General features: G+C 42.4%; 1 protein-coding gene across 11 annotated transcripts in view; it reads left to right on the top strand.

Moving 5' to 3' along the window:
* FANCC (FA complementation group C) overlaps positions 1-20440 on the top strand; it is a 299252-nt gene extending 278812 nt beyond the window's left edge. For all 11 annotated transcript variants that reach the window (XM_028122318.2, XM_028122310.2, XM_028122311.2 and 8 more), the window contains 3 exons: positions 1070-1244; positions 5501-5707; positions 19006-20440. In XM_028122318.2, the coding sequence (XP_027978119.1) occupies positions 1070-1244; positions 5501-5707; positions 19006-19158 (535 nt within the window). In that variant the 3' untranslated portion in view covers positions 19159-20440. The remainder of the gene's footprint in view (positions 1-1069; positions 1245-5500; positions 5708-19005) is intronic.
* The last annotated feature ends 1149 nt before the right edge of the window (positions 20441-21589 follow it).

The following is a 21589-nucleotide window of genomic DNA, read 5'->3' as shown; positions in this document are numbered from 1 at the left end:
TAGGAGAGAGACCCTGTGGAGCTTGTTCCTTGCTTTTGAGACATCATAACCCAGCCGACCACTGATGCGGCCCACAGAGCACTACTTCTCCCTCCTGTGGGACAAGTAAGATTAATACCCTCCTTTCTTCTTTTCTCTCCATTGTTCCACAAGCTAGATTTCAAAACATTTAATCACTTGTTCTTGGAACAGATACAGCAGACCCAGATCCAACCAAGGGAGGCCTAGAACTCTCTGTTCCAGGAGATTCCCCGGTTCAGAAGGAAAGTTCTGATTTAACTTGATCTCAGGCCAGTCTGCTCCCTTTTCTCCAGGGGAGATATTAAGCTGCTGACACTGTCACTGTGCACATTAATGGGTCCTTTCCTTGACTGGAGTCTACCCTTTAAACAACCAGCACACCTCTCAGTTCCCAGCCTGATGGAAGGATAGCTTCACAAAAGCTTCTAGCTTTTCAGCTTGGACATATACGTGATGACAGGAAAGAATACAGTATGCAGCCCATTAAAAATTCATAATTACCAAAGTACTGACCAGAACCTTGTGTTTTGTCAGAAAGGAAACCACGCATGTTTCTGTCTGCATCCCTTCTCTGGTCTCCATCTGGACCCCCAGGAGCCCCCTCATTTCTTGCTCTGGAGCTATCTGGGTGGCTGCGTAGTCGCTGGGGGGGCCCCACTTTCCATGGCAGCCCAGCTGTGCAGGCCAGGGAGAAAGCGGAGGGGTGCCTGCAGGTTCTCATCTTGTGGCATTCCTCTTGGTCATGGTCCAGAATCTTTCTTTGTCAAAGTCCTGTACTCACTCGTGGTCCTTGGATATAAAGATTTAAATGTCTGAAGTCCTCAGGGCACGTGGGGTTTTGAAAGACCTGCCTTTGATGGCCCTGTGATGAGTTCAGCATGGCATTGTGAGCTACTTTTCTGAGTCTAACTTGTGTTCCTTGCAAGTTGTACTTCAGTGCATAAGAACAATTTAAGCCAACCATTTGCAAACATGACAGTTGCTTTAAGAACCAAAAAGAGAAAGAAATCAAGTTGCCGGGCTGCCATGTGTTTTGATTCTGTTCCAGGTCCTACGGAGGCCCCTTTGAGTGCTGGTTTTTGTTCGTTCACTTTGGAGGATGGGCTGATATCGCGGCTGAGCAGTTAGTGATGTCAGAAGCTGAACCCCCTGAGGCCCTGCTGTGGCTCTTGGCATTCAGCTACAGCCCACGTGACAGGAGTCTGCAGAGAGCACAGACCATGGTGGGTGGCAGGGCCCACTCTGTGTGGTGCTCTGGGTCCGTCTCGGGATCAGAAAGGATGCTGCAGGTGGGGGCCTGTAGTGGGTTTGGCTTCCACTAACCCCCAGGCACCTAACCACTGAGTGTTCACTGTGTTCATTGTGGAAGCATGTCGATGTCCACCCAGATAAGTGAGTGCATGTGTGCTGGGTTTGTGGTCCGAGACGTCGTCTTGCCTCACAGAGTTGACTGGAGACGGGACACTGCCACTGTGCTTTCCCAGGAAGCACGGAGGAGATGAGGCATAGCCCTTCTGTCCCCCACATTGTTTTATCTGGTCTTGCTCAGCTGCCTCCTCTGCCCTCATTTACAGACACTCCTGGCCCAGGGGCCACGTCCTCTAGCATTTGCTCTGCGGAGTCTGACTGCTCTTCTGAGGAGCACTGTCCTCTCTCTGATCAGCAGCCCGGCCTGTCTTGACTTAACTGCTTTCTTGGATCAGTCAACAGACCTCACATTACCAGCTTTGTTTAGAACTCTTACTAAAGTAATCTGATATTAACCCCTTAGCTTCTGAAAAAGGACTTGGGCATTCCATAAATAACAGAGCTGCTAAGTACTAGATTGTCTATGGCAAAGAGAGTTGTTATTTTATGTGGAGTATAATGATTACAGGAAGCAGTGCTTTGATTAAAGGCATTGGCACCTCCCTTGCAAACATTTATTTGTTGGATTTTAAAACTTTAACTAAAGCTAGAACTTTTTGCTAATTTTAATAATTAAAGGGAGCAGGTTTCTTTATGTAGAGAGCAATGCTCCTTTTTGCTTGATGTTTTCCATTGTTGGAAAAAAGCGGACTAGTACAGATATGTCTGTATATATTACTTGTTTAAAGGCTTGCATGGTAGAGGAAAAAAAGAGTTTTGGATTTTAAAAAGTGGAAATTTGGTGATTATTTCGGACCAAAAATAGAACATTTTAAAGAAATTATCATAATCCACATATGTATTTGAGGGTTACTATATGATTAAAAAGAAAGCCTTCTGTTTCCCTTTTAAAATAGCAAACTAATTAAGTGGGAAATCCTAATCCTAATTAAGGGAAATCCTTATTTTTAATAATAGTAGATGTTAAAAATGCATGTAGCACTTGCATGTAGCACATGCATGATTTCCAAAGCCCTGTTATATATACTTTGATTGTTTATAAGCTAAGTAGGTAGGTTGTATGTTAAATTCTATATCGATCATAGAAACCAACAGTGGTTCACTTTTGAACTGTAGAGAAATAAGTTGTCCCCCCCAAAAATGTAAGTTCTAGAAAGTTCTGCATTGGCATGTCTTTCTAATACTTAACTTGGTCTTTTTTTTTTTTTTTTAAATAAAACCTGTGCATAGTTCTTACTCCAGGGATGCTTAGGCATACTGGATAAAAATAGATTAGCTTGGGGCACCTGGGTGTCTCAATTGGTTGGGTATCTGCCTTCAGCTCGGGTCATGATCTCGGGGTCCTGGAATCGAGCCCCACATTGGGCTCCCTGCTTGGCAGGGAGTCTGCTTCTCCCTCTCCCTCTGACCCTCCCCACAGCTCATGCTCTCTCTTGCTTTCTCTCAAATAAATAAATAAAATCTTCTAAAAAATAGATTAGCTCACTCAGAGTAGTTTAGTGCCAGCATGTTCGCTTCCTTCTTAGCTATCCTGTCAGAGGTGGCTGTTCGTCTTGTGATTGAAGCCACCTTTCATGTTTGTGATCCCAAAGCTTCTTTCTTCCTCCTTGGTGCCCAACCTGAGGCGCTGGTATGTGTGACATCCTGAGAAGCAAGTGGGCCCATTTTCCTAGTTTAATTAGTAGGCTATGCCTCTCGCTCTCCTGGGTTTTTTGAGCTTTAATCCCTTTGATGGTCTCTTGGGTGACTTGAGAAACAAACTGTGAGCTGCCTTTGAACGTGTGATTATTGGGAGATTTGAATGAGCCTGACAGCATCTGTGCCTTTTCCTCAAAAGGTGTCATTAAATCCAGTTAATCGCTCAGCCCTGATAGCATACTGTAGCTAGAAGCACCCCCTCCCCTGACCACTCTTGAGGTTCAGTAGTGGGGAAGCAAGAGCAGCCACTGCACAAAGACCCACCCTTCGCTCTGCAGACTGTGTTCACTGCCAGCCAGTGTCCATCTTCTTTTGCTAACTTTGAATTGGATCATGATAAAAACAAAAAATGCCTGTGTTTGTATATCCCTAAGAATTAGGCCAGGGTTCATACTCTAACTTTGTCATTCCACCTCTAGGAATTATCCTAGGGAAATAATTAGAGATCCATACAAAGATTTATGTATAAGACATGAGCATTATTGTAATTGCAGACATTACAAATGGCCTAAACTTTGAATAGTAAAGAACTGACTAAATAAATTGTGACATATTCTAACCATGGACTAGCATTCTGCCATGAAAAATCATGTTCTCAAAGACTGTCATAGATACATGACATTGCTTACAGTGCATTGTGAAAACTGTAAGAAAACATAGTGCATAGTGAGTGCTGTGTGCACAAGGCATGGGAAAAAGACGAGAAGGATGTGAACCTGGTTTCCTCCATCTCTTCTGGAGAAAATGGAGCAGGACCAGCCTGAGATCAAGTTAGATCAGAACTTTTATTTGCGTAGTGGAGTTAAATACTTTTTTGTTCTAAATTTCTGCAGTGAGCATATGTAAATTTTCATAATGCAGGATAGAAAAGTACTACTTAGAAAAGAAAGCTTATGTCTTTTACCTAAAAACAAATGAAAAAGCATTTAAAGTTTTGGCATGTCAGGGGGCGCCTGGGTGGCTCAGTGGGCTAAGCATCTGCCTTCAGCTCAGGTCATGATCCCAGTGTCCTGGGATCGAGCCCTGCATCATCCATACTTAGCGGGGAGCCTGCTTCTCCCTCTCCCTTTGCCTGCCTGTCTGCCTACTTGTGATCGCTCTCTCTTTCTGTCAAATAAATAAAATCTTTAAAAAAAAAAAATAAAGTTTTGGCATGTCAGGTAGAAAGAAGCTTATGGACATGGAAGGCATTTAAAGGGAAAGATGGTCTGGGATGAAGACGACCAGTCTTAGGGAGTACTGGACAAGGGTAGAAAATCAAGAAGATTTTCTTCAGTCAAGAACAAAAATGGATATGAAGGCATAACTTCCTAAGCTCTGACATTTTTGCACACCGTTTAGATGACAGGAGGGTCTTGGGCTCCCATAGACGCCATCAGATGAGGGCAGGCTGGGCCCAGCTGACAGAAGGAGGTGGTGAGAGAGTAGCCCTCTCCTGTTGGAATGCTGCCATTCTCTGTGGAAGAGCCCCGTGGTGCAGTTTCTCACGGTCTTGGACTGTGGTCAGAATAGCTCACACAGCACTCCTAGTGTACTGGAGTTTATGACAGACTTCATTGAATGAGGCCTTAACTTCCAGGAAAAAAAAAAAAAAGATTCACACAAAATCCATAAAATTGGTCATGGGAATTCTCAGAATAGGCCTAAGTATTCTTCCGAAAATGAGGGAACATTGCTGTTCATGAGTGCCATGTGGCATTTTGGATCTATGGCTTTTCAGTTTTTTCTTTGTTTCCAAGTCACAACTTGATGTACCATTCTTCTAGCAAGCAGAAGTCTCAGCATGAAATAAGTATTTTTTATGCAAAAACAACCCATTATGTGGATTCCATAGACTTGTGACCTCTGCTTGGGCTTTAAACATGTATGAACAGACTGTCCCTGTGTCTAAAACAAAACAAATGTGTGTGTGTGTGTGTGTGTGTGTGTGTGTGTGTGTTTCCTTCCCTCAAAGATAGCAAAAGGCAAAAGGCAAACTCATTCTTGTCAGAACATTGGCTCAGTGGAGGTCCAGTTGCAGGGGGCTTTAATTGATTTGTGGCTGTGATAGTGAGTGAGTCTTCAAGGAGTTTTTTGTTCTTTTTCCCACAATATAAAAATCTGACTACATTCTGCTGAGGATTTTTCTCCATTTCCTTTCTTTAAAAAAAAAAAAAAAAAAGGTCAATTCCTGGCATGGTGCCTTGGCTGCTTAGTGAGCAAGACGAAAGGAAGTCAAGAAATTTCCATTACGCCCATTTGGGTTTGTGTGGAGCAGTGTGTAAGCTCAGACATGAGTCGCCTCTGTCTGTCTTCCCTCGGGCGCCAGTCCTCTCCTCTTTCTGGGGGTTGCTTCAAAGTCCCAAATCAGTCCTAGAACTATGCATGTGTTGCCTCTTCCCTCATATCTCACCTTTGAAATTATACTTCCCAGACAGAGGTAAAGGCAGTGCTCGGCCACCTCAAGAAACTGTTCAGAAGTCCGACTCTCTCAGCCAAGGATCTGCAGGCAGCAGCTGCAGAGAGCCAAGCCAGAGACCCCAGACCACCTTTGTGTCAAAAGCTGATCAGGCGCCTCATCCTGAACTTCCTGCTCTGGGCTCCTGGCGGCCATGTGATTGCCCGGGAAGTCATCACCCTTGTAAGTCTCCCCTTTTCTAGCATGCTAAGTCTCACTCACATTCCAGGGAAGAGGTGGATTGTCTGCCCAAGGGTCTGGCCTTTGACGAGTATGTGTACCAGGGTTCTATCCAAACATGGAAGGACAGGCCGTGAAATTGACAGTTGGGACCCCAGAGCCTGCCCCTCGAAACACCTTCGTGACATGGAAGAGAAAATGGAGGCTCAGAGAAAGGAGGTGACTTCTTCTAGGTCATAGCTTGCTGCCAGGGCCCATAGCCAAAGCTAGTTCTTCTGTGTCCTCATGTACTTACTCTTTTAGTTACATTGCATGACTCCCTTCCTCATGAAGAGGAACAAGACTTCAGTGAGGTGTGTTCACTGTAGCAATCCAAAGAGTTTTGTTTGTTAATTAAAAAAAAAAAATGTTTGCTAATTACAGCGAATTTCTTCCTGAAACCCAGCTGACATGAGAGATAAAGAATGGTCCAAGTGAAAAGTGAGTATTATTCATGGCATTGGATTAGGCAGTGACTTCTTGGATAATGTCACCAAAGGCACAGGCAACAACAAGTAGATAAATTGAACTTCTTCAAAATTAAAAACCTCTTGTTCATCAAAAGATATTAGGAAGACAGTGAAAGGACAAACTCATGGAATGGGAAGAAAACATTTGGAAATCATACATTTGATAAGGGTTTAGTATCCACAATATATTAGGAATTCTTATACCTCAGCAATAGAAAAAATCTAAATCAAAGGTGGGCAACAAATCAGAATTGACATTTCTTCAAAGAAGATATACAGGTGGCCATTAAACACATGAAAAAATGCTCAACAGCATTAGCCATTAGGGAAGTGCAAATCAAAACCCAGAATGAGGTCATACTCCACACCCACTAGGATGGCTATTATAAAAAAAAAAAACAAAATGGAAAAGAACAAGTATTGGTGAGGATGTAGAGAAATTGGAACTCTCAAAAAAAGGAAAAAGAAAAAGAAATTGGAAGTCTCATATGTTTCCAGTTGGGAATATTAAAATTGTACAGCCGCTGTGGAAGAGTTTGATGGTTCCTGAAAAAGTTAACCGGAATTACCATATGATCTGGCAATTCTATTTCTCTGTAAAAGAATTTATAGAATTAAACAGCCACCCCTGTTCACAATGGCATTATGCACAATAGCCAATATGCACAACAACCCAATTGTCCATCAGCAGATAAATGGATAAATAAAGTGTGGTCGGTACATACAGTGGGATATTTTTAAGCCCTACAAATGAATGAAATTCTAATACATGCTATCAAATGGATGAACCTTGAGGACATTATGCTGAAATAAGTGAGACAGAAAAGGACACGTACTGTATAATTCACTTATATGAGGTACCTAGAATAGCAAATTTATAGAGACAAAAGTAGATTAGAAGTTACCAAGAGCTGGGCAGGGGAGAGGGATGGAGAGCTTGATTGGGATAAAAAAAAAAGTTCTGGAAATGGATAATAGTGATGGTTAGTGATGGTTGTACAGTACTATGAATTTACTTCATGCCAATGAATTGTCCATTTAAAAATGGTTAAAAGAGCAAATTTAAAAAGCATCCACAAGCTGGCTCTTAGAATTTTTATTTGCTTTAGTTTTTATTTTTTATTAACATATAATATACATGCAGAAAATGTACAGCTTGATTAATGTTCATGAACCAAAAATAACTATGCAGACAGCAACCAAATCAAGAAAGGAATGGTCCCAGCACCCAGAGAACCCCCTTTTGCTCCCTTCCCCAGGCAGGTTCTGTTTGAATGTGAATATGAGGGGAGTCCCAGTGATAAGTGGGACTGCCAAGAACCTCAGAAGCCAGCACTCAGGAGGTTCTCCTCAGTCCTAGTAGAATAGTCAGCATTGAGCAGGCAGGCCACAGCAGCCAGCCTGTCAGTCCTGCCTCTCGTGTTCAGACAGAAGGCCTCTCAAGAGCTTGGGCGTTGTCAAGAGCAGAAGAGGACTCACCTGTTACACGTGCTAGGTGCCATCTCCTCAGGGCCCACCGCAGCACAAAATCTATTGTATAGTTTTATATAGTGCATACCTCACTTTATTTCAAGTCTGTTTAGGGTGGATGAACTTCATAAGTGAGAGCTAAAAAATGTCCATGTGTCCATAGACCTCAGTACCAACTAACGTTTTATCTCTGGCCAGGTATAAGTTATAACAGTCATTTTTCAGCCACTACCTCAGCCAAGTGATCAAGGTCAACATGAACAGTGATAAGTCGTGTTGACTGTAGGTACCCTTAGTATAATGTGATGAAAGTGGCACTTCTGTGGTCTTCCTCCCCAAAACCTCTAGCCCCAGTCTAGTATTGAGAAAAGTAATTGACAGGCCCCAATTGAGGGACATTCAACAAAATACCTACTCAGTTATTTCAAAAAGTCAGCAACAGGCACTTTTGAATCATGAAAGTGTTGGAGGCATTTTTGTCACTTGAGACAAATGAAATACCATGAGACAAGTGAAATACCGTGAGACAGATGAAAATGGGAACAGCTTTCCAAAATTTATCACACACAGCAAAAGCAGTTGAAAGAGCAGTTCATAGCAATACAGGCCTACCTCAAGAAATAGGAAATCCCAAATAAACAACCTAACTTTATGCCTTTATATCTAAAGGAACTACAAAGAGAAGAACAAAGCCCAAAGTTAGTAGAAGTAAGGGAATAATAAAGATCAGAGCAGAAATGAAGAGGGAACACAGACACACACACACACACACACACACACAAACACGAAAAGATCAAGGAAACTAAAACCTGGTTCTTTAAAAAGATAAAATTGAAAACCTCCAGCCAGATTCATCAAGAAAAAAAGAGAGGGCTGAAATAAAATCAGAAATGAAAGAAATTACAGCTGAAACCACAGAAATACAAAGGATCATAAGAGATTACTACAAACAACTATACACTAACAAATTGGAAAACCTAGAAGAAATGGATAAATTCCTACAAACAAGCAACCATCCAAGACTGAATCATGAAGAAATAGAAAATCTGATAGACTCATTATAAGTAATGAAATTGAGTCAGTTATTTTAAAACTCCCAAAAGACAAAACTCCAGATCAGACAGCTTCACAGGTGAATTCTACCAAACATTTAATGGGGTGCCTGGGTGGCTTAGTTGATTAAGCGACCAACTCTTGATTTGAACTCAGGTCATGATGTCAGGGTCATGAGATCAAGCCCTGCATTGGGCTCCATGCTGGATGCGGAGCCTGCTTAATATTCTCTCTCTCCCTCTGCCCCTTCCCCATTCACTCTCTGGAAATAAAATAAATAAATAAATAAGAGTTAATGACTGTCCTTCTCAAATTATTCCAAAAAATTGAAGAGGAAGGAATGCTTTCAAACGTATTCGTGGGGCCACCAAAACCAGATAAGGACACGACACACACACACAAAAAACTACAGACCAAAATCCCTGATGAACATACATGCAGAAGTCCTCAACAAAATATTCACAAACCAAATTCAGCAATACGGAGCATAAAAGTCATATGATCATCTCAATAGATGCAGAAAAGCATCAACAAAACTAAACATCCATTTATGATAAAAACTCTCAATAGAGTGGGTATAGAAGGGAATGTACCTCAAAATAATAGGGGCCATATATGACAAACCCACAGCCAACATTATACTCAATGGTGAAAAAAGGATGAAAGCTTTTTCTCTAAGATCAGGAACACGACAAGGATGCTACTCTGACCACTTTTATTCAATATATCACTGGAGGTCCTAGCCATAGCAATCAGACAAGAAAAAGAAAAAGCATCCAAATTGGTAAGAAATAAAACTGTCACCATTTGCAGATGACAGTACTATATTTAGAAAACCCTAAAGACTCCACCAAAAAACTATTAGAACTAATAAATGAATTTAGTAAAGTCACAGGATACAAAATTACCATACAGAAATGGTTTACATTTCTATACACTAATCATGAAGCATCAGAAGGCGAAATTAAGAAAACAGTCCAATTTACAATTGCATTAAAAAGAATAAAATATGTAGGAATAAATTTACTTTTTTAAAACTTTTTTTTAAAGACTGTATTTATTTGACAGAGAGAGACACAGCGAGAGAGGGAACACAAGCAGGGTGAGTGGGAGAGTGAGAAGCAGGCTTCCCACAGAGCAGGGAGTCCGATGTGGGGCTCGATCCCAGGACCCTGGGATCATGACCTGAGCTGAAGGCAGACACTTAACGACTGAGCCACCCAGGCGCCCCTAAATTTACTTTTTTAAAAGATTCTATTTATTAGAGAGCAAGCAAGCGCACACGAGCAGGGGGGGCAGGGCAGAGGGAGAGGGAGAAGCAGACTCCCTTCTGAGCAGGGAGCCTAATGCAGGACTTGATCCCAGGACCCTGGGATCCTAACCTGAGCTGAAGGCAGATGCTTAATGGACTGAGCTACCCAGGCACCCTGTAGGAATAAATTTGACCAAAGAGATGAAAAGACCTATACTCTGAAAACTATGACATTGATGGAAGAAATTGAAGACAACACAAATAAATGGAAAGATATTCTGTGCTTATTGATTGGAAGAATTAATATTGTTAAAATTATTACCCAAAGCAATCTGCAGATTCATTGCAATCCCCACCAAAATACCAATGGCATCTTTCACAGATTAGAACAAAGAAATCTAAATTTTGTATGGAACCACAAAAGATCCCAAATAGCCAAAGCAGTCTTGAGAAAGAACAAAGGTGGAGGTAACACGTGCCCTGATTTCAAACTATACTATAAAGCTATCATAATCAAAACAGTATGGTATTGGCACAAAACAGACATAGAGATCAATGGAATAGAGCATCCAGAAATAAATCCATACATACATGGTTAATCTATAGGAATGGAAGTAAGAATATACAATGGGGAAAAGACACTTAATAAATGGTGCTGGGAAAACTGGATGACTATCTTTACAAAAGTAAATTCAAAATGGATTAAAGACTTGAATATAAGACCTAAAAGCATAAAACTCCTAGAAGAAAAAACATAGGCAGTAAGCTCTTCAACATCAATCTTAGCAATATTTTTTTGAACCAGTCTCCTCAAACAAGGGCAACAAAAGCTAAAATAAAATAAATGGGATTACATCAAACTAAAAAGCTTTTGCACAGTGAGGGAAACCATCAACAAAATGAAAACATAACCTATTGAATGGGAGGAGATATTTGCAAATCATATATCTGATAAGGGGTTAATATCCAAAATATATAAAGAACTTACACAACCTAAAAAAAAAACCTGATTAAAAAATGGGCAGAGGACTTAAACAGACATTTGTTCCAAAGAAATACAGATGACCAAGAGATGCTTGAAAAGATGCTCATCATGACTAGCCATCAGGGGATCGGAAATCAAAACCACAATGATCTATCACCTCACACCTGTCAGATGGGCTATTATCAGAAAGACACAAAGTAAGTGTTGACAGGAATGTGTAGAAAAGAGAACCTTATACACTACAGATGGGAATGTAAATTGGTGCAGCCACTATAGAAAACAATATGGAAGTCCCTCAAAAAATTAAAAATACAACTACTTACAATCCAACAATTCTATTTCTAGGTATTTATCTGAAGAAAACGAAAACACCAATTCAAAAAGACCATATGCAGCCCTATGTTCATTGTAGCATTATTTATAATAGCCAAGATATGGAAGCAACCTAAGTGTCTATCAGTACCTGAAAGGCTAAAAAGGACATGGAATATATATGAAATATTACTCAGCCATAAAAAATGGGAAAAAAAATGAAATCTTGTCATTTGCCACAACATGGATAGACCTTGAGGGTATTTTACTAAGTGAAATAAGAAGGAGAAGGATTTTTAAAAAATAATAAATAGAAATATAAATGCCATATGATTTCACTTATATGTGCAATCTAAAAAACAAAACGGGCACCTGGCTGGCTCAGTTGACAGAGCTTGTGACTCTTGATCTTGGGGTCATGAGTTCAGGCCCCACGTAGAGCTTACTTAAAGTAGATAGATAGATAAAATTAAAATGTCCTTAACTATTTAAAAAAAATAAGAATTAAAACTTAAAAACAAAACAAATGAAAAAGCAAAATAAAATGGAAACAGACTCATAGAACAAATTGATAGTTACCAGAGTGGTGGTTGTTGGGGGTGGGGGAGGTAAAACAGGTGAAGGGGATTAAGAGGTACAAACTTCCAGTTATAAAATAATTAAGTCATGAATTCTGGTCCAAGATGGCAATGTAGGAAGATGCTGAACTCGCCTATCTCCATGGACACACCGAATCTATGCCTATTTATAGAGCAATTCCTCCCAAAGAACTGAAGGCTGACTGAACAGCTTCTGCACAACAGAAGATAGACCACATAGAGAATGGCAAGAAAGATGGAGACAACGGTAATGAAAGGAAACCCCCAACTACAGTGGAGAGGGATAGTACTGAGAGACCATGAGGAGATTTGTCTGCCCTGGGGCACAGGAAAAAAAGCCTTGGTTTAAAAGGCCAACTCAAATATAAAGGAATCAGCCCTAGAGCCCTTCTAAACAATGGGGGAGCTGCTGCAATTCTTTGGGTTAGAGGGGCTGGGGAGCACCATGATTGATGTTCTTCCTTCACCTTCATAGCACAGACATGAGCCGGGTCTGGGCACCAAAGCCAGCCTGCCACCTCAGTAAGCCCCATGCCTCTGGCCCACACAGTTCCAGACACCCTGGGGAACAGAAAAATGTTGTAATTTAAAAGAACAACTAGGGGCGCCTGGGTGGCTCAGTCGTTAAGCGTCTGCCTTTGGCTCAGGTCATGATCCCAGGGTCCTGGGATTGAGCCCCACATCGGACTCCCTGCTCCATGGGAAGCCTGCTTCTCCCTCTCCCACTCCCCCTGCTTGTGTTCTCTCTCTCGCTATGTCTTTCTCTGTCAAATAAATAAAATCTTTAAAAAAAAAAAAGAACAACTAGAATATAAAGGATCCATCTCTTCAATATCTTTGGGTTACAGTGAAAGCAGTTCTGAGAGGGAAGTTTATAGCAATACAGGCCGACTGTAAGAAACAAGAAAAATCTCAAAACAATCTAACCTTACACCTAAAGGAAGTAGAAAATGAACAAAGCCCAAAGTTAGTGTAAGGAAGGAAATAATGAAGTTCAGAGCAGAAATAAGTGAAATTGAAACAAAAAATGAAAAGAAACAAAAGGATCAATGAAAACAGCTGGTTCTTTAAAAAGATAGACAAAATTGGTAAACCTTTAAGCAGAAAAAAAGACCTAAATAAAATCAGAAATGAAAGAGGAGAAGTAACAACCAAAACCACAGAAATACAAAGGATTATGAGACTATTATGAAAAATTACATGAGATCCAACTGGACAACCTAGAATAAATGAATAAACTCCTAGAAACATAGAGTCTTCCCAAACTGAATCAGGAAGAAGTAGAAAATCTGAACAGACCAATTACTAGTAATCAAATTGAATCAGTTATCAAAAACTCCCAAAAAAACAAAAGTCTATGACCAGACTGATATAGTGGTGAATTCTCCCAACATTTAAAGAAAAGTTAATACCTCTTCTCCTCAAACCATTCCAAAAATATAGAAGAGGAAGGAAAACTTCTAAATATATTCTATGATGCCAGCATATTATCCTCATACCAAAACCAAAAGCACCACACAAAAAAGGAAAATTACAGGCTACTATTCCTGATTAACATAGATGCAGAATCTTTAGCAAAATATTAGCAAACCAAATTCAACAATACATTAAAAGTATGATTCACCATGACCAAGTGGGATTTATTCTGGGGATGATAGATAATCAATTATTGTGATATACCACATTAAGAAAACAAAGGATAATAATCATATGACATATTAATATTTGTAGGAAAAGCATCTGACAAAATTAAACACCCCTTTATGATAAAAACTCTCAACAGAGTAAGTTTAAATGGAAGGTATCTCAATAAAGACCGTATATGACAAACCCACAGCTAACATACTCGATGGAGAAAAACTGAGAGCTTTTCCTCTAAGATTGGGAACAAAACAAGGACATCCACTCTTGCCAGTTTTATTCAACATAATACTGGAAGCCCTGTCCATAGCAATCAGACAAGAAAAAAAAAAAGGCATCCATATTGATAAGGAAGAAGTAAACTCTCAGTATTTGCACATGACATGATGCTACAAATAGAAAACCGTAGACTCCACCAGAAAAACTGTTAGAATAAATGAATTCAGTAAAGTTGCAGGATACAAAATTAATATGCAGAAATCTGTTGCTTTCTGTACACTAACAAGAAAGTAGCAGAAAGAAATTAGGAAGACAATTCCATTTACAGTAGCACCAAAAAGATTAAATATCTAGGAATAAACTAACCAAGGAGGTGAAAGACTATACTCTGAAAACTATAAAACATTGATGAAAGAAATTGAAGATGATACAAATGGAGAGATAGCATGCTCATGGACTGGGAGAATTAATATCCATATTATCCAAAGCAATCTCTAGATTCAATGCTATCCCTATCAAAATACCAATATTATTTTTCATAGAACTACAACAAATAAACTGAAAATTTGTATGGAACCACAAAAGACCCTTGAATAGCCAAAGCAATCTTGAGAAAGAGCAAAGCTGGAGGTATTTGGGTCCCAGATTTCAAGATATACTACAAAACTATAATAATGAAAACACTATGGTACTGGCACAAAAATAGACACACAGATCAATAGAACAGAATAGAGAACCCAGAAATAATCCCATGCATATGGTCAGTTTATGACAAAAGAGGCAAGAATCTACAATGGGGAAAAGACAGTCTCTTCAATAAATGGTGCTGGGAAAACTGGACAGCCACATGCAAAAGAATGAAACTGTACCACTGTCTTACACCATATACAAAAATAAACTCAAAAGTGGATTAAAGACCTAAATGTGAGACCTGAAACCATAAAACTCCTAGAAAAAAACATAGGAAATCATCGCTTTGACATAGGCCTTAGCAACATTATCCTAGATAGGTCTCCTGAGACAAGGGAAACAAAAACAAAAATAAACTATTGGGATTACACCAAAATAAAAAGCTTTCATAGCAAAGGAAACTGTCAACAAAATGAAAAGACAATGTACTAAATAGAAGATATTTGCAAATGATCTGATACCCAAAATATATAAAGAACTTAGACAACTCTATACCAAAAGTACAAATAATCCATTTAAAATAGGTAGAGGACCCAGGGACGCCTGAGTGGCTCAGTCATTAAGCATCAGCCTTCGGCTCAGGTCATGACCAGGGTCCTGGGATTGAGCCCCGCATCAGGCTCCCTGCTCAGCAGGGGCTCTGCTTCTTCCTCCCCCACTCCCCCTGCTTGTGTTCCCTTTCTCACCGTCTCTCTCTCTGTCAAATAAATAAAATCTTCAAAAAAAAATAAAATAGTAGAGGACCCGAATAGACATTTTTCCAAAGAAGGTACACAGATGGCCAACAGACATGAAGAAAAGATGTTCAACATTACTGATCATCAGGGAAACGCAAATCCAAATCACAATGAGATATCACTTTGCACCTGTCTGAATGGCTAGAAACAAAGGCAAGAAAAACAAGTGTTGGCAAGGATGTGGAGAAAAAGGATCTCTCATGCATTGTTGGTGGGAATGTAAATTGGTGCAGCTACTGTGGAAAATAGTATGAAGGTTCCTCAAAAATTTCAACTGGGTATTTACCTAAAGAAAACGAAAACACTAATTTGAGAAGATATATGCTCCCCTGTGTTTATTGTAGCATTATTTACAATAGCCAAATAAGGAAACAATCTAAGTGTCCATCAATAGATGAATGGATAAAGAAGAGGTGGTATATATACACAATGGAATATAACACAGCCGTAGAAAAGAATGAGATCTTACCATTTGTGACAACATGGATGGACTGAGAGGGTATATGCTAAGTGAAATAAGTCATGCAGAGAAAAACAAATATCATATGACTTCACTTATATATGGAATCTAAAAAACAAAACAAATGAACAAAAATAAGTCCATGAGGATGTAATGTATAGCATAGGGAATACAGTCAGTATTATTATAATAACTTTGTATGATGACATGATAACTAGACATGACAGGGATCATTTCATAACATATAAAAATATCAAGTCACTATGATGTAAGCCTGAAACTAATGGGATATTCCAACTATTTCTCAACATGCTCAGTCAACAGCAGGCACTTTTGAGTCATGAAAGCGTCGTGGTATTTTTTTCACCTGATCTCTGACCTCTGGCCCATGCCCTCCTATGGATGGAGCTTCTGCCCTGAGGGAGCCTTCTCAAGTTTGGCAGCTGGGACTCAAGCTCTTTCTGCCGGAGCCTTTGCCTTCCTTCTCCCCAGCGAGTTACTGTTCTGCTCATCTCCCATGCTGTTACCTTGGGAATGGAGAAGCAGGCCCCTGCAGAGTTTGCCTTGTTTCACAGGCCACAGAGATGATGGCTGGCTTGGCCCTGCCTGTGGGCTAAGAGAGGAAGAAAGTGGCCCAGAGGATGCTCCTCCGGTTAATTCCAATCACATATCCACCATTTTGGGGAAACAGTCCACATTCAGAATGGAACATCCTTAAGTCTCTCCCATAGAGGTGCTGTGAGTAAGGAGCCTAGAGTATGTCACAAATTCAGGTTTGCTGCCCCTCCTAGGCAGCCCATTCCCACAAAACAGTCCAGTCCTAGCCATACATTAATGCTTCTGGCCTGCACCTGAGCCTAAGGAAAGGTGGAAAACTCCCATACATCTTCATAAAATATCATAAGTCTGCTCAGCTGCAAAAAAATTCATTGAAGGGAAAACAGCAATGATTCTCTTTACACATTGACTTTTTAGCAGGTGCTAGCTGTCTGGGCACCTTGGAGCCCATCCATCATGGTCTAGAGAGCCTCCTTGGCACTGTCCTTGTGGGTGTTTTGAAACTATTTTTAGTAACATACCAGACTTCCTAACTGGAAGGCTTCCTGCAGTGGCCTCATGACAGGTTGAGGGCATCGTGTCTGATGCAGCTACAGACAGGACAGTTGGAAGGAGTCCTCTGCACAGTGCCAGCCTCTCATGGGTTTCTTCTCAGCACCCCCATCTCATCACTTCCTCTCTCTGAGAGCACCGTGGAAGGAGTCCTGGATCAGGTCTCCTTGGCCTGGGAGCAGGTGGTGGCCAAATGGTAGAAGTGTTGGCTTTGGTGGGATGGCCTTTCTCTTCCAGCAGGAAGAGGCCTTTCTCTTCTCTTCCAGGACTCCACCCCTGACCCGGCTTTGATGTGAACTCAGGCCTGAGCAGAGCAGCTCCTGAGCCAGTGCCCTCGTCTTACCCTTCTTATCCCAGCATCAGCTCTGGGGAGCTACGCACACTCGAGGCTACAGACCCCAGGGGCTGCATGTCTGTGCCCTGTCTAAAGGCTGTGACCTCCCACATGGTCCCACACCCCACCTTCTGCTGTAGGATACTCCCTACAAACTGCTCCCCTAGGCTCCTGCACAGGCCCCCATAATCGGCTTCTGCCCGCCTTGGGCTTCTGAGAATTTCCACTGAACTCCTTCTTCGGAACTCCTGCCCCTTCATGCCTGGTGTTCTGCTCCTTTGGCTACTGGGTTTCTTTCCCTGCTCCCTCCCTATGTGCCTTTTTGACCAGGATGAGTCAGAAGCAGCTCGGGTGGTGTTGGGATTGGATTCCTCCTGCCCTTGAGGCTCACTCTGTCCTGCCTCCTGTCCTGTCCTGAGTTCATGTTTCTCTCTCCTCCTGTCGTCTTTGTTGCTGGTCCACAGCAGTTCCAGGTAAAAGTTAGCTAGCATCTGAAATAGAGAGTTCAGTTCTATAGTTGTTGAACTCAAATGAATTTCATCTCTATACAGATGCACCTCAGCCAACAATGCAGGTTGCCTACCTGGGCTGCAGGGGAGGCAGGCATGTGACCAGAGACCATGAGTGGAACAGTGTGGAGGTTGAGCTGGCTCGTGAAGATGACACAGGGTTAGGACAGGTGGCCTCCACAGTCAGCTGTTATGACTAACAGCCCAGGGGAGCCCCTCTCCCTGCACTTGGGATCTAGGAAGTAGATTAACTCTTTGAAGGTGTCCCAGGGAGGCTCACGCAGTTTCATCCATCCACAAAGACAGAACTGTATCTGACAGAGGTCATCCACAGCATCTGTGATTCTGAGTAAAAACCACACAGTGGTAATGTGGACACCGAGAGCACAGGGAGCCCCACCTAGGCTGGCGCCCTGCCCCCGACAGCCTGGCAGAGCCCCTCTGAGCCAGAGTTGAAGAGAGCTCATGCTGTCGCCATGTGCCCTGCATATCCTGTGCTGCCGGAGCGTCTGCCTCAGCTGCCGGTCAGAGGTGGTAGCCCTGGAGTGAAGGGTTTCCGGGGCAGTGGGATTGTCTGAGGGCACCAGGGCGGGCAGCCTCCCACCGGAAGGCCCAGTGTGGAGATGGATGGGAAGCTGACCTTTGGCTGCTATGGCTGATTAAAGATTTGACTGAGGGGTCTATAGAAACTGTCCCACACAAAGTGAGTATATAGATTACTCTCAACATCAGGGCTTCTTAATGTGCTCGTGTCTAAAAAAGTCATAGTAAATTCTTCACACAATCCAGTTGTGAGATTCTCACCCTTCCCTTTTTGCTGAGCTGAAATTCTTAGGAAAATACTTAGGTACCAACAACTGAGAATGCCTTGAGGCTGTATATAGCAGAGCTAACAGTTCCTGCCTTTCCTGCTTCCCTTGAGAATCGGGTGTTAAAACCTTAGATGTCTATTAAAAAACAAGTGGGCCCAGGTTGCTAACCCAAGAATCCCATTTATAAAGCTGTTTGTGTGAGAACAGGTGGCGTTATCCTTCCAGCAGTTTCTAGCTCTCATATTAGTGTGAGCTTTTTGCAGACAGGCCACAGCACGTTCACTTGCCTTCGCTCCCCACGGCAGATAATCGCCCGGCTTGTGACTGGCATTCCAGGAAACATGGTGCTTATTTGTAGCCTTTGTGCGTTCCGGGCCATTCTGTCCGAAGAGGGTGATCGTTAGGAAATGACTCTGCTCACTGGATGGCCAGCCTCTGAGAACAGACTTGTTTTGCCAGTCACCTTGCAAACAAAACAAGAGCCCTTCTGAAGCTAATAGGAATGCAGCTGCTTTTTGGGGAAGGATGGGTACGGTTGGTTCACTGGACCAAGAGATGAATCTGTCTGGTTAGTGTTTTAGTTTTCTTTCTCCTCTGTCCTCATTGCAGATGGCTCCAACTGATGAGTTAACCCACGAGATGACTGGTTTGCTTGACCAGACCTTGTACAGATGGGATCATCTCTGCATGGAAGCCCCAAAGTCAAGAAAACTGGCCAGAGAGCTCCTTGAGGAGCTGTGCTTGGCCGGCACGGCCTGTTGACCACAGAGCTGCCGTGCAGGGACTAGGCTCCCCGCGGCATCGTGATGTGATTATGAGACTGTTTCTTCGTGGAACGAGTAGTGAGAATGAGCCGTAGACATCTTGGCAAGATCTGCTAGCACATATTTTATGAAGTGAGAAGACAGGTTCTTAACCCAAATTCCATCCAGTTTATTGTTCATGACTGGATTGTGCCTTGAGCATTCTCTACCTGCTCAACCCAGCTGCCAGAGAATCACTAAAGAAAAGGCTTAGATAGGAGAACAGATTTTTGTGTCCGTTTTCCCTCATATCAAACCAGGATACACAACTGTTATTTCAGTGGTTCAAAGTCTTTGGACCAAGAAATGGGTCATGAACCACTGATGGACTTGGAATGTAACTTGGTCCTTCTCCATAGGTCTCTCTCTTCAGAAGTCATGTTGTTATCAGTGTTTCTTTTGACCCGCAGGGATTTGAGATAAAGCCACACTGTCTTGCTTCCCTAAGAAATTCTTCATCGAGGCATCTCTTGGGCACCTCAGAAGGGAAACAGAGCCCAGCAAAGTGGTAGTGACCGGGACCACTGCTCAGCGGTGGAGGGCAGCTCTGCCTGCCAGAGGAATACAGCCAGTTCCAGTGGGAACTGCCTTTGCTGTCTATCTGCTAAACCCTGCCACCAGAGGAGCTCGTGTGACCTCAAGGATGGCTGAAAGGGGAGAGTATAGGACATGTTCTGGAAACGTTAAAAGAGGTTACATATTAGTTGTCTAGTTAACCAAAGTGGGAATTCAAAATTTCTTTTTTTTTAAAAAGATTTTATTTATTTGAGAAAGAGAGCAGAAGAGGGGGGCAGGGGCAGAGGGAGAGAGAGAAGCAGACTCCCTTCTGAGCAGGGAGCCCGATGAGGGGCCCAGTCCCAGGGCCCTGAGATCATGACCTGAGTCAGATGCTTAACCAACTGAGCCACCCAGGTGCCCTGGGAATTAGAAATTTCTAATAAACAATCGGTTAACCCCAATATTTATTTCACATCAATTAAAAAATTTTCCCCTTCAAGGTTTATTCTTAATATGCATTGACTATGTGCTTTTCTGTGTGCATTCTGGTGGTTGAGTCAGTCAGGACTTTATGTCCACTTTGATTTATGTGTTAGTGATCTCTGAATCGCCCTTACTTTGGGCTCCTGTTTGAGGTAGGAGTAACATTTTGTTGGATTAAAGGTTGTAGTTTTAGGAGCATTACTGTTTTGGTATATGGATCCACCTAAAGATCTGGAAAATTCAAGAATTGTTTGATCTGAGCCTGCCTTTTGAGAAATGTTGCAGTTTGATCAATGTTCTGGTAAAATACTGTCCACACAACTACCACCATTATTATTTTCTTTTTTTTTTAATTTTTTTTAAAGATTTTATTTATTTGAGAGAGAGAGAATGAGAGATAGCACGAGAGGGAAGAGGGTCAGAGGGAGAAGCAGACTCCCAGCTGAGCAGGGAGCCCCATGTGGGACTCGATCCCAGGACTCCAGGATCATGACCCGAGCCAAAGGCAGTCGCTTAACCAACTGAGCCACCCAGGTGCCCCCACCATTATTATTTTCATATAAAAAGGCTTCATCAAAATGTGTAGTAGTAGGCTTCATTTGGAGTCAAGGACATCTCTTCTGTGTTGTTTGCCATGGAAGCTGTGACCAGCCTCTGTGGGCATGAAGAAGGGGATCTGTTACCTGGTAGCCTAAATAATCCCTGACGTGAGGGCCTGTCAGGAATCAAACTCCTATTGTCAGTGTGCTTCCGCTGGAAATTCATTCTCAGCAAGACTGTTACCCACCTCAGATTGTTGAAGCTGCATTTCTGATAGGTTCCTTCCTGTCCTGACCTTACCTCAGCCTGTTTGTAGTATCTCCAATTCCTGTACAATGCCTCGAAATTCTCCCAAGCCTTGGGTGTTTGAGTCAGCACCTGACCAGACTCTGATCGGCAGAGCTTTAGTCTTCACCCCGGTGAACTCCTGGCAGCCAAGCAGTTCTTGTGTCTGGAGCAGGCACTGGTTTGTTTACTGATTTTACTTTCTCCCCTTGCCCTTCCCTCCTTGAGAAAGTCATTGACAAGGGGAGAAGTACTCCATAGGGGGAAACAAAGGGAAGCAGAACTGTCCCCCAAACTGGAGGGGCAGCCGGGAAGCCTCACTGGCAGGCCCTGGTCTTCAGTGGCGTATATGCCAGCCGCTTTAGAAGGGTTACTGCGTCATCCCGTTCGCTTCTCTGAGGAGGAGGGAGTCTCCCTAAGTGCAGATGGAGAGGGGGTGCGCTGTGGATGGGAGGAAGCGATGCTATCCCCTTGACGGCCCAGGAAGACAGGTACCTTGTGCTCCTTCTGCTCCTGAACAAGCCCGCCCCCAGCCACCTCAGAAGAGACCCAGTCCAGGCAGAGGAACTCAGGAGCAGGCTGAG

The sequence above is a fragment of the Eumetopias jubatus genome, unplaced genomic scaffold, assembly GCF_037043125.1.
Source record: "Eumetopias jubatus isolate StellerSeaLion01/CBP00866 unplaced genomic scaffold, mEumJub1_p1.0 scaffold_15, whole genome shotgun sequence".
Classification (NCBI taxonomy): domain Eukaryota; kingdom Metazoa; phylum Chordata; class Mammalia; order Carnivora; family Otariidae; genus Eumetopias; species Eumetopias jubatus.
This window is presented reverse-complemented; position numbering and strand designations above follow the sequence as displayed.